General features: G+C 43.7%; 1 protein-coding gene across 8 annotated transcripts in view; it reads right to left on the bottom strand.

Moving 5' to 3' along the window:
• usp48 (ubiquitin specific peptidase 48) overlaps positions 1-12,258 on the bottom strand; it is a 139,063-nt gene that overhangs the window by 77,722 nt on the left and 49,083 nt on the right. For all 8 annotated transcript variants that reach the window (XR_010958245.1, XR_010958246.1, XM_067970683.1 and 5 more), the window contains exons 9-10: positions 4,225-4,404; positions 756-890 (exon numbers count right to left, since the gene is read on the bottom strand). Coding sequence is in view for 6 of the 8 variants with exons in the window: in XM_067970683.1 (XP_067826784.1) it covers positions 756-890; positions 4,225-4,404 (315 nt within the window). In the remaining 2 variants the exon portion in view is untranslated. The remainder of the gene's footprint in view (positions 1-755; positions 891-4,224; positions 4,405-12,258) is intronic.

Below are 12,258 nucleotides of genomic sequence, written 5' to 3'. Positions count from 1 at the left end.
CCATATTAGCTCTGATTAACACTGGCTGGGAAGTTTGTTTTAGGTGGGGGGGAGGGGGGGAAAGAGAGGAAGAATTGGGCGGGGAAGATGTTCCACTGGCTTTCCCTCCAATCAAACCACTTCCACAGTTTTTCACCGCAAGTATCAAGTATATATCTGCCCAAATATGCGCAATAGATTGTAAGACACAGATAACCGGATGATGTCATACAACATACATGCCGTTTACACCCTTACAAAATCAGGCACCAGGAAGGCCAAGGTTTTCCTGCCACCCAGCACTGCATGGCCAGTTTGCCGAGTACGATCTCAGCCAGCAATGCTGGCCATAATACGTTGCAGCAAGGTGCTGCAGGGATTTCCCTCCCCCAGTTGAGGTAGGTGCTCCAGCGGTGCTGTAAATGGCCTGAGCAGCTGCCCTAATTTTATAAATCAACCTGGCTTCGGGAAATGTGCCAGGGTCAGCACTGGTTGAACAGAGACCGTGCCCTGCCATGGGAGGTTGGTATCGCTTTAATTCCAAACTACTTTCCAATATTTAGCAATGTGAACAGAAAATTGTAATACCAACAGATTTCAAATGAATATTAACATTTTCAAGCACTACATACTTAATTGCAATTTACAAGCTTAAAACGTCTGTCAGACCAGGACTGTTGTTTCATCATGATAAAACACCAACGTTAAAATGTATCAAATAATGCAGATAAAAGCACTGTAAATAAAGAATTGAGGATAGATAGATAGGTTCTTACATGGGAGTTGAACACTTATTTCCTTTTCCTTGCCTCCTTCCACTTTCCGTCTGTACACCAACATATAAGCATTCCTTGAGCAGTGAACACCTTTAACACATTTGGGTTTTCGTGTCTGTGACTTCGAAGGCTCTGCTAAAAAAAGTGCAACACGAAACCACAATGTCAACAGAATTGAACTGCATAAGCAAGGACAAGAGAACATCTTTAAGTATACCAGGAATAAGATTAATGGTTATGATAGAATTCAATAGGATGGTTTGATTACTATTTTCAGTAATTAGGATTCTGTAATTTTGTTGCAACATAAGCAGTTATATTTGCATTATGCTGTGCTGTGAAACATTTCAACAAGGCGTTCCAAATGACAAAGTCTGGACATTCATCTCTCCAACACGGTTTGATTTGAAAAAAATCAAATTTTTCTCTCCCTGTCCTGAAAACAATTCATCTTGAAGTGCAGTTCCACAGACACCAACCAAAATGCACATTCTTCAAGTACAAGCAAGTGTGAGGTCAGGTAAGTGACCACAGACTTGAACTATTTCTGTTTCTCATCTATATGCTGCCCCTCGGCGACATCATCCGAAAGCACATCAGATTCCACATGTGTGCTGATGACACCCAGCCCTACCTCATCACCACCTCTCTCGACCCCTCCCCTGCAACCGTGTTATCAGATCGCTTGTCCAACATCCAGTCCAGATGAGCAGAAATTTCCTCCAATTAAACATCGGGAAGACTGAAGCCATTGTCTTCGGTCCCTGCCACAAACTCTGTTCCATAGCCACCGATTCCATTTCCCTCCCTGGCTACTGTCTCAGGCTGAACCAGACTGTTCACAACCATGGCATCCTATTTGACCGAGCTAAGCTTCGGACCCCATATCCTTTCCATCACAAAGACTGCCTCCTTCTACCTCCGTAATATTGCCAGTCTCCGATCTTGCCTCAGCCCATTGGCTACTGAAAACCTCATCCATGCTTCTCTTACCTCCAGACTCGACTATTCCATCATCTCCTGGCTGGCCTCCCATCTTGCACCCTCCCTAAAATTAAGCTCATCCAAAACTCTCCTGCCTTGTATCCTAGCTCGCACCAACCCCCGTTCACCCATCCCCCCTGTGCTCGTTGACCTACAATGGCTCCTGGTCCAGCAATGCCTCGATTTTAAAATTCTCATTGTGTTCAAATCCCTCCATAACCTCGCTCCTCCCCCTTTCTGAAACCTCCTCCAGTCCTACAAACGTCCAAAAACTCTGCGTTCTTCCAACTCTGGCCTCTTGTACATGCCCCACTCCGCCATTGGCTGCCATGCCTTCAGCCGTTTAGACCCCAAGGTCTGGAGTTCTGCCCTCTTTCAAGAAGCTCCTTAAAACCTACCTCTTTGACCAAGCTTTTGGTCACCTGTCCTAATGTCTCCTTCTTCAGCTTGGTGTCAATATTTGTCTGATTATGCTCCTGTGAAGAGCTTTGGGGCATTTTACTATGTTAAAGGTGCTATATAAATGCAAGTTGTTGTTGAATCTGGGTTCCTGCTTTTCTGTATGGCTCATCTTACTGGATAAACTCCTTGAGCCATCGGGAAGTTGGGTATGTTTTTCTTCAATGATCTACACTTCAAACTCTATGCACGGAGCATCCAGTGAATCTTATCTGACAAGATCCCATTCCCTCGATTAAATGTTTAGACTACGACTAGTTGCGCTACACACTGTGGAAGTTATACAATGCCAACTTTTTCTGTAGGTCAGTAACTAACTAAGAAGTGTAGATGCAGATTTCAAGCACTAGTACTAAAAAAATTAACTGATGTTTCCAATTAATACAATAACAACAGTTCATAGAAGATTTAACTTGACAAAATTAAAATATGAAAAACGACAATCGTGTTCTGAAACTAGAGGTAGATGCTGATGACTTCTAAGAATGAAAAAAACCCTCACAAAACCTTCTAAGAACTTGTACAATTTTTCAAACACAAATGCAAAAGCTTGATTATACAGTGAAGATGTGCTAATGAGACACTATAACTGGTCTCAGCACCCTTGGGTTAGGGAGGAGGGTTAACAGTCACGATTCCTGTTCCCAATGGTTATCCAGCAAAACCCTGTATGCTCATGGATGAGGACAGAGCAGGGAACCGTTCTGATGCCATCCTCATAGTTGAATGGGGGTGGGGGGAGAAAGGGGAGAGGGAAGGGGAAAGGAAGGTGGCCAGGGAAAGAGGGAAGGAAGGAGAATTCACACATTAAAATATCAACTAGTTACTCTGGCCAAAAGCAACACCCCAGTTTCATCATAAAAGGGAACAAACAGGAGAAAATAGTCAAGCAGATTTATCGTTTAAAATAAAAACAAATACTAAGATTAAAATATCAGACTGCAGCACCACATTGGCATAGAACTCATGTCGCTACATGGAGGGTAAGGATGCAGATTTGTGGAAATGATTTCTTACATGATCCCACCATGGGGTGGAGCAGGCAGAGGCCAGACGCTTCACCGCTGGAAACTAGGGAAAATGGAAAGGCCAGTCAGCCATCCCAAGCCACTCTCGCACACCCCCTATTGTGGAATCATTAGTCAGCAGCATTAGCAAAAGCCTACGAACAGGTCACCAGCCCATTCCCTCTGCTTGGAAGGTGCATAACACTTGAGACTCTATGAAGGTAAAAGGGGCAGAAAAAAGTTCAAAATATTTTTTGTTAATTAACTGATATTGCACCAAAGCAGCTATCAGCAGTATACGTTTATTTCAACCCATAATTCTCATACCTGTAGCACTTCTCAATTACCGAGCTTGCAGCAGTACACTTAGCTTCTCACCCCTGATTTGAGCAGTGCAGAACAAGTATGCTGTTGACACAAAGTAGGTGAGTAACTGGCTTATTCTGTCTCATAGGCTCATCTATCACTGGTATATGTGAACCAGTACACCAGTTAAATGCCAACTGTCCTTACTTTTTAATGACAATTGAATAAAAGATTGAAGCTGGCTAGACATATGCAAATAAATCATGCATACAACTTGTTCAAGGTTTGAACTCGAGTTGCATAGGAACATTACAGATTATGTTTGTTTGTGAAAACATGGTAACTTTACGGTTAAGTGCAATCTCATGAACACTTCAATTAACATCTGAAAAAGGGGCACAGGCATTCAGCACACGCTGTTAGGAGTGGTATGACATGGGTTAGCTGTCATGATCCAAATGCTGGGCTCCCCATCTCAGCCATGACAAGAATACATGTGCCTGAGCTACTCCCCGGGAACTTCAGTGGACAGTTTCAAAGCCGCATTGGCAGAGGCCCAAAACAGATTGCCTGACTTACCACCAAGCCAATGCAGTGTGCAGCACAGAAAATCTCAAGGACTAAACATACATTAAGGAGGAGTCTCACTCTAAATACAAACAGATCTTTAAAACTTTTGAACATGGTCCAACATCAAACCACTGATTGCTCACCAAGATCTTCCTCTATCCCCAACTGCAGCTTCTTCCCTTCCATTTTCTCAATCTCCTCATCATTAAATTTATACCAGTCGCCGGTCCGGTCATCTCGTACGTGTGCAATGTAATGGCCGGAATATGCACTCACCCCTCTGTGGATCAGCACCGCACTCAGTTCATAAATACAGCCAACATCTAGTAGAGCACAGAAAGGGAAAAAAATACTTAATCAATGTACAACACCATTATATTAACCAGCAGACTCCACATTTTTGCATATAGATCATATTTAACAATGCATGATGGAAAAAGGATTCTGCCGTTATTTTTTCATATGAGACTATACATAGCTGAAATACAAAACTGTCATAGGAAATAAAATCATTTTTTTTTATTCGTTCACGGGGTGTGGGCGTCGCTGGCAAGGCCGGCATTTATTGCCCATCCCTAATTGCCCTCGAGAAGGTGGTGGTGAGCCGCCTTCTTGAACCGCTGCAGTCCGTGTGGTGACGGTTCTCCCACAGTGCTGTTAGGAAGGGAGTTCCAGGATTTTGACCCAGCGACGATGAAGGAACGGCGATATATTTCCAAGTCGGGATGGTGTGTGACTTGGAGGGGAACGTGCAGGTGGTGTTGTTCCCATGCGCCTGCTGCTCTTGTCCTTCTAGGTGGTAGAGGTCGCGGGTTTGGGAGGTGCTGTCGAAGAAGCCTTGGCGAGTTGCTGCAGTGCATCCTGTGGATGGTGCACACTGCAGCCACAGTGCGCCGGTGGTGAAGGGAGTGAATGTTTAGGGTGGTGGATGGGGTGCCAATCAAGCGGGCTGCTTTATCTTGGATGGTGTCGAGCTTCTTGAGTGTTGTTGGAGCTGCACTCATCCAGGCAAGTGGAGAGTATTCCATCACACTCCTGACTTGTGCCTTGTAGATGGTGGAAAGGCTTTGGGGAGTCAGGAGGTGAGTCACTCGCCGCAGAATACCCAGTCTCTGACCTGCTCTCGTAGCCACAGTATTTATATGGCTGGTCCAGTTAAGTTTCTGGTCAATGATGACCCCCAGGATGTTGATGGTGGGGGATTCGGCGATGGTAATGCCGTTGAATGTCAAGGGGAGGTGGTTAGACTCTCTCTTGTTGGAGATGGTCATTGCCTGACACTTATCTGGCGCGAATGTTACTTGCCACTTATGAGCCCAAGCCTGGATGTTGTCCAGGTCTTGCTGCATGCAGGCTCGGACTGCTTCATTATCTGAGGGGTTGCGAATGGAATTGAACACTGTGCAGTCATCAGCGAACATCCCCATTTCTGACCTTATGATGGAGGGAAGGTCATTGATGAAGCAGCTGAAGATGGTTGGGCCGAGGACACTGCCCTGAGGAACTCCTGCAGCAATGCCCTGGGGCTGAGATGATTGGCCTCCAACAACCACTACCATCTTCCTTTGTGCTAGGTATGACTCCAGCCACTGGAGAGTTTTCCCCCTGATTCCCATTGACTTCAATTTTACTAGGGCTCCTTGGTGCCACACTCAGTCAAATGCTGCCTTGATGTCAAGGGCAGTCACTCTCACCTCACCTCTGGAATTCAGTTCTTTTGTCCATGTTTGGACCAAGGCTGTAATGAGGTCTGGAGCCGAGTGGTCCTGGCGGAACCCAAACTGAGCATCGGTGAGCAGGTTATTGGTGAGTAAGTGCTGCTTGATAGCACTGTCGACGACACCTTCCATCACTTTGCTGATGATTGAGAGTAGACTGATGGGGCGGTAATTGGCCGGATTGGATTTGTCCTGCTTTTTGTGGACAGGACATACCTGGGCAATTTTCCACATTGTCGGATAGATGCCAGTGTTGTAGCTGTACTGGAACAGCTTGGCTCGAGGCGCAGCTAGTTCTGGAGCACAAGTCTTCAGCACTACAGCTGGGATGTTGTCGGGGCCCATAGCCTTTGCTGTATCCAGTGCACTCAGCCGTTTCTTGATATCACGTGGAGTGAATCGAATTGGCCGAAGACTGGCTTCCGTGATGGTGGGGATATCGGGAGGAGGCTGAGATGGATCATCCACTCGACACTTCTGGCTGAGTGGATGATCTTGTATCCACCCCTTGGGTTGTTAGCAATTATTCCACACAAATGTTACAAACAGGTAAGTCACAGAACCTGATGCATTTTCACATAAGTTCGAGAAGTACACCCCAGATACAAATGGAAGCGTGCTCATGAACTAGTTATATTTCTGATTCAGATAAGCTGCTGTACATAGTGCAGCAACAGTAACATTCATTCAGGTTCCCAAGGACTGAGCCTTCAACTGTCCCATTTCTTGGTTCCACTGCAACCTTAGGATTCTAGCTAAGAGGCTGGCTGTGAATCTTGAGATTCTCTGATCTCTCTGACTGATCTTACTCGCTACATCTCAAATCTTATTACTGAATTTCAGTGAACTTTGACTAACCAGCAAATGGAAACAAACAGAATTCGATGGATCTTGGGATGCTCGATAACACCCTGAAATCTCATATCTAACCCAATGGGAGGGTACAATAATATATCTCAATGTAGAGTAGGCCAATGCTGACAGTTGCTGACCTTCAGAGATTTAGTGACACATTCATTGTAGTCCAATATTCAGCTCCTTATGACCCTGTACAAACCAACATTAACCCAAAGGAGTGGCTCAGGCACATGTATTCTTGAGAATGGTGATTCTTGCTTCAAACCTTGGCCATAAATCTTTTGATTAAGGGTACGGGCCTGTCCTAACATTTGTACATATGAGCACGTGCAAACGACAGCATAAAACCTCTGTGCACAAATGAGATTCTATTATATTTACCTAATCACTAGTTCTCCTTGGCAAAGCTGTTATAAGTGATGGAGGTACTTAGCGTATTCTCATTCTCCATTTGTAAAACTTACAGGTGGAAATTTTTAGAAATAGAAATTATTTGCTGCCTTGAGAAAAACATTTAACCTTATGGACTGCTGGACAGGTAACCTCCATTTATATACAGCATATCGCCAGAATTGTCATATTAAACTTAATATGATGCATTTATCAGGGTTTTTTTTTTACAATCAAATTGGTTGTACCATCGACAGGCTTTAGGAACATAATTTTAAACAAAATAAAAATAATTTACAATGCAATGTTATCAAAAGTGTAAATGTCTCAATTAAGCAGCCTATATCTGAGGGGCAATAGAAAATGTTAGATTATAAATATGTGCTGTCACTTGAATTATTAGTGTGAATTGCTGGTCTAAAATATTTGCATTCACTGGTGGCATATTATTTTAAATTAAATCATTTCGACTGCTTTTTGGATTTGAAGGGATGAGAGTTTTGTGGGAGATAAATAAATCCAGTTCGATGAACCACATAAAGCAAATAAAACTTTTGTTTACATTATACAATAGAGAAAAAGTTTTACAACAGCTGACCTACCCTGTTTCAGCATTAAAAACTGCCTGTTAACAGTCATATGCACGTACACAGACAACCTTTTATATTGGAGAACCTATTCACAAATAGCGCAACTTTTGTGCAAAACTGCGATTTAAATTGGCTACCTATTGAGAAGCCCAAGGTCATATTGTTGCTTGAGCATTTAAAGGGTGATGCAAAATGAATGATGACCTAATCTCCAAATAATGCAATCCCACAAATATTACTGAATGGGCTCGTCTCATCCTGTCATTGCTATAAAGTCAACCATGGTTTTGCATTTCCAGGTAGGGGGTAAAATGCTTTCAGAAAACACTTCCAGTGGAGCAAAGTAGAAGAAAGATTATTTGTTATCCAGTCAGTACATAGACATCATTAGTATTTCAACCTCACTGTGAATCTAGTGTTAAATAACAACATGTTCTCGTATTTCTGTTGCTTCTCTAAGTAAATTCTCGCAGACGCCAGTGGCCCGAATTACCAAGGAAACGATGCCAGAATTTAGTGTGCTTTAATCAAACCTCAACACACACATAAATTACTTTTACTGCACTTGTACAGCAAAGCAATCTCATATTTTATTTTTAGTACTCTACTGTTTTCTGTGCTTTTCTATCCCACACGCGGACAAAAGTGCACTGTGGGGCTCTTTGAAAGACTCCTGGCTGATGTGCTATAGGCTTCCTGGTGTGACAGGCATTGAGACCACTGACATCTCAATATAAATTTAATTTAGTGAAGTACCAAACCTGCAAGTTACAGCTACAACTATTAATTTGTAGCAACTGATTTTGATACGTTATGTGCAGTCACAATATTTACATTAGCCACACACACACACAGTAGAAACAGTAGGAAATCAGTTCAGTCACAGATAAAATATAACCCAAAAGAATAATTGTAAGCTGTCTGATTAGTTAGCCAGACTCGCCCCTTTATACTCCACTGTTTAACTATGGAAATTGTGCAGAAACAGCTTGCTTGCATGAGCAAAATATTTCATTTTCTCACTTGGTGTTCATTCAAACATGTGACAATCACACACAGCGTGAGTCACTCTTATTAGTCCCTCTCTTTTGGTGAAAATCCATTTGGAAAAAAGTCAATTTTATTGCTATGGAAACTAAAGCCAAAAGTGTCACAACATTACATTACCTGCTTTCCGTATGGTCTTCCTCATTCTTTTAATGCTCTTCATCCAAAATAGGGGAACAATGAAACAGTATCCCTTATAAGGGTGTCTCCGACAGCAAGTGCACTGTAGTGCAAATCACAGTGCAGAAGTGCCGGATATAACAAAGCCACTCATCGAACATAGTTTCAATTCTGTGGTCAGCAATAAAGGTTTGCCATTTTACATAGAATTTACAGCACAGAAAAAGGCCATTCGGTCCAAACGGTCTATGCTGATTCTGGCTGTAGGCAGTTGACCTCTCAGCCCGCCCCTTCAGGCTTTTGACTTTGCATATGCATAATTACTGAGGAACATTATAAACGAAGCAACTTTCTTTTGGTCACCCGTTGTCTCACAGGGGCAGAAATTTGTAATCATGTGCAAGATTCTCCAAATCAAGCTACTGGGAAATTCACATGGGCAGAATTTTCAATTGCTTGATGGGTGAACTGCAATTTCCCTCCTGCATGAACATTCCCCACCAAGGAGCATGGTGCAGGCAAACAAGAGCCAAGTGAGTTTAATCAACTAAAACCGTAGTGTTTACCAACAGAGAGCACTGTTAAGTCTCCCCCTGCAGTTCCAACTAGGACTCATTACAGTACTGGCGTACAAGGTTCTCTAAAGCCAAGTGGGAAGAATCCCAGCGCCCAGTGATAAGGTTTACCCCTCCAGGTCTGAATAGTGAGTCAGGTTGCCTAGTCAATCATCAGCTCCCTGAAGTAATGCAGTTATCAGATTCCTGATTATCAAGAAGGTTTGACTCAGTTCTAATCTTGCTTCCTTAGAACCAACTTGGCCTTGAAGAGAATCTACTTACCTCCCGCAATGAGGACAATCACTAGTTGACTATTGACCAGCGTGGGTGTGAACCCTCACCAGAAGGGCAACAGGCACATGGGCAGCATGATGAGCATCACAAGCCTGCTCTTGGGTTCCTTCCACACAAGTTGTTAATATTCCAAGTGTGAGAAGAGAGGCTAGGCCTTTCAGGAGAAGAACTTTTACATTTCTATGATAGCGATCTGAGAACGCTGAAGGATTTTGGCTGATACAGTGCCCAGATGAATGCTCCTCCCCAAAGAAAGATTTCTGCTGTACTACAAGATTTGTCCGGCCTTTCACAAGATCTCTTTCAAAAGAGGCATCACTGAAACCAAGTTGATGCAATAAGGCAGGTCAACCTTAAACTCGTGTTATCTAATTCTGTGTACACGGTAGAAACCAAACAGTCTAACTACATCTGCACTTCTGCGCTCATCAACCCTGCACATTCTTATTTTCTCCAGCGAAATCAAGTTCAGTGATGCATGTGTTCTCATAGCTGGAAGCCCCAGGTTCCAGAATTGCCACAGGTGCTCGTCTTTCAACCCTATCAAGCGCACGAATGTCTTTTTCAAGGTAGGGTGCTTAAAATTGCATACATTTCAAATGTGGTCGAGGCTGCAATCTTAAAACAAGGACAGAATAGTTTCTTGTGAATTTGTAGTTAAATGCCTTTAAGCTAGATCCTACCTTTTGACAGATATTTGTGACCACGGCTTCACAATGACTGGAAATATTTAGTTAGCTAATGACCAATAATCACAGCCAGATCCTTTTCCCTCTATATCTCCAATCTCCCTTTCCTCCCCACAGTCCATGAATATGTTGTCAGCCCCAAATCTGTGCCTATCTTTTCTGCAACTCCATATCTGAATGTCTCCAATCAGGTATCCACCCTTACCACAGCACTGAAACGGCCCTAAGCAAAGTCACAAAAGACATCCTCCGTGTCCGTGGTGCATTATGCTTCCTTGCCCTTCTTGATCTCTTAGCAGCCTTTGACCCCTTCGACCACACCATCCTCCTCCGTCGTTTAGCTCAGTGGGACTGCCCTCACTTAGTTCCACTCTTATCTCTCCGATCATCGCCAGAGCATCTCGAACAAAAGCTTCTTTTTTCACCCCCACACCATTACCTCTGCAGTCCCTCAAAAGATCTATCCTTGGCCCCCTCCTCTTCCTCATCATCATCATCCTGCCCCTTGGTAACATCATCCGAAGACATGGGGTCAAATTTCACATTTATGCTGACAGCACACAGCTCGATCTCTCCATTACCTGTCTCAACCCCTCCACTGCCCGTTTTCAGGCTGCTTGTCCGACATCCAGTCCTGGAAGAGCCGCAATTTCCTCCAGAATATTAAGACCGAAGTCATCGCCTTCAGCCTCCGTTACAAACTCCACAGATTCCATCGCCCACCCCAGTCACTGCTTCAGACTGAACCAGACTTTATGTGACCTCAGAATCCTATCTGACCCAAAGCTGAGCATCCGACCCCATAATCCTGCAAGACCACCTACTTCCACCTCCGTAATATCATCTGTCTCACTCCCTGCCGCAGCCCATCTGTTGCTGAAACTCCATCTATGCTTGTCACCTCCAGAATGAACTATTCCAATGCTCTCTTGACCCGGCCTCCCATCCTCCACCCTCCATAATTTTCAGCTCATCTAAAACTCTGCTCCCCATAACCTATCCTGCAACAAGTCCCTCCGACTCATCACCACTGTGCACGCTGACCTACACTGGCTTCCGGTCACCCAACACCTCAAATTTAAAATTCTCATTCTCATGTTTAAATCCCTTCATGCCCTCATCCTTCTCCATCTCTAACCTTCTTCAGCCCTACAATCTACAGAGAACTCTACATTCCTACAACTCTGGCCTCTTGCATATACCCCACTCCTTTCGTCCCACTATCGGTGGCCGTGCCTTCAGCTGTCTAGGCCCTAAGCGTGGGAATTCCCTGTCCTCCTTTAAGATTCTCCTTAAAACCCACCTCTTTGACCAAGCCTTTAGTCAACCCACCTAATATCTCCTTTTGGTTCAGTATCAACTAGTTACATATCTTGGCATCATTAAATTTTACTTTCTAATACTCTCCTCCAAGTAATTAATGAATAGTGTGAAAAATAGTTGCACAGAAAAAAAATCCCACAGGACTCCACCAGTCACTATCCCCTACCAGGCAAAGTTTTCTCTGTACATTACCACCCTCAATTTCCTACTGCCAAGAGACTTTTCAATCCAGATAGCTGATCTGCAATTAATTTGATATGTCTTAACCTCATTTAGGAGACCTGAATCAAATGCCTTCTTGAAACCTTCTCAAGAACCTTCACCACACAGACAGCAGCGGTTCAAGAAGACAGCTCACCACCACCTTCTCAAGGGAAAATAGGGATGGGCAATAAATACTGGCCTTGCCAGTGACGCCCACATCTCATAGAATCATAGAAGTTACAACATGGAAACAGGCCCTTCGGCCCAACATGTCCATGTCGCCTAGTTTATACCACTAAGCTAGTCCCAATTTCCTGCACTTGGCCCATATCCCTCTATACCCATCTTACCCATGTAACTGTCCAAATGCTTTTTAAAAGACAAAAT

This window comes from Heptranchias perlo, chromosome 32 (assembly GCF_035084215.1).
Source record: "Heptranchias perlo isolate sHepPer1 chromosome 32, sHepPer1.hap1, whole genome shotgun sequence".
Classification (NCBI taxonomy): Eukaryota; Metazoa; Chordata; class Chondrichthyes; order Hexanchiformes; family Hexanchidae; genus Heptranchias; species Heptranchias perlo.
Note: the sequence above shows the minus strand (reverse complement) of the source record. Positions and strands in the feature narration are given on the sequence as shown.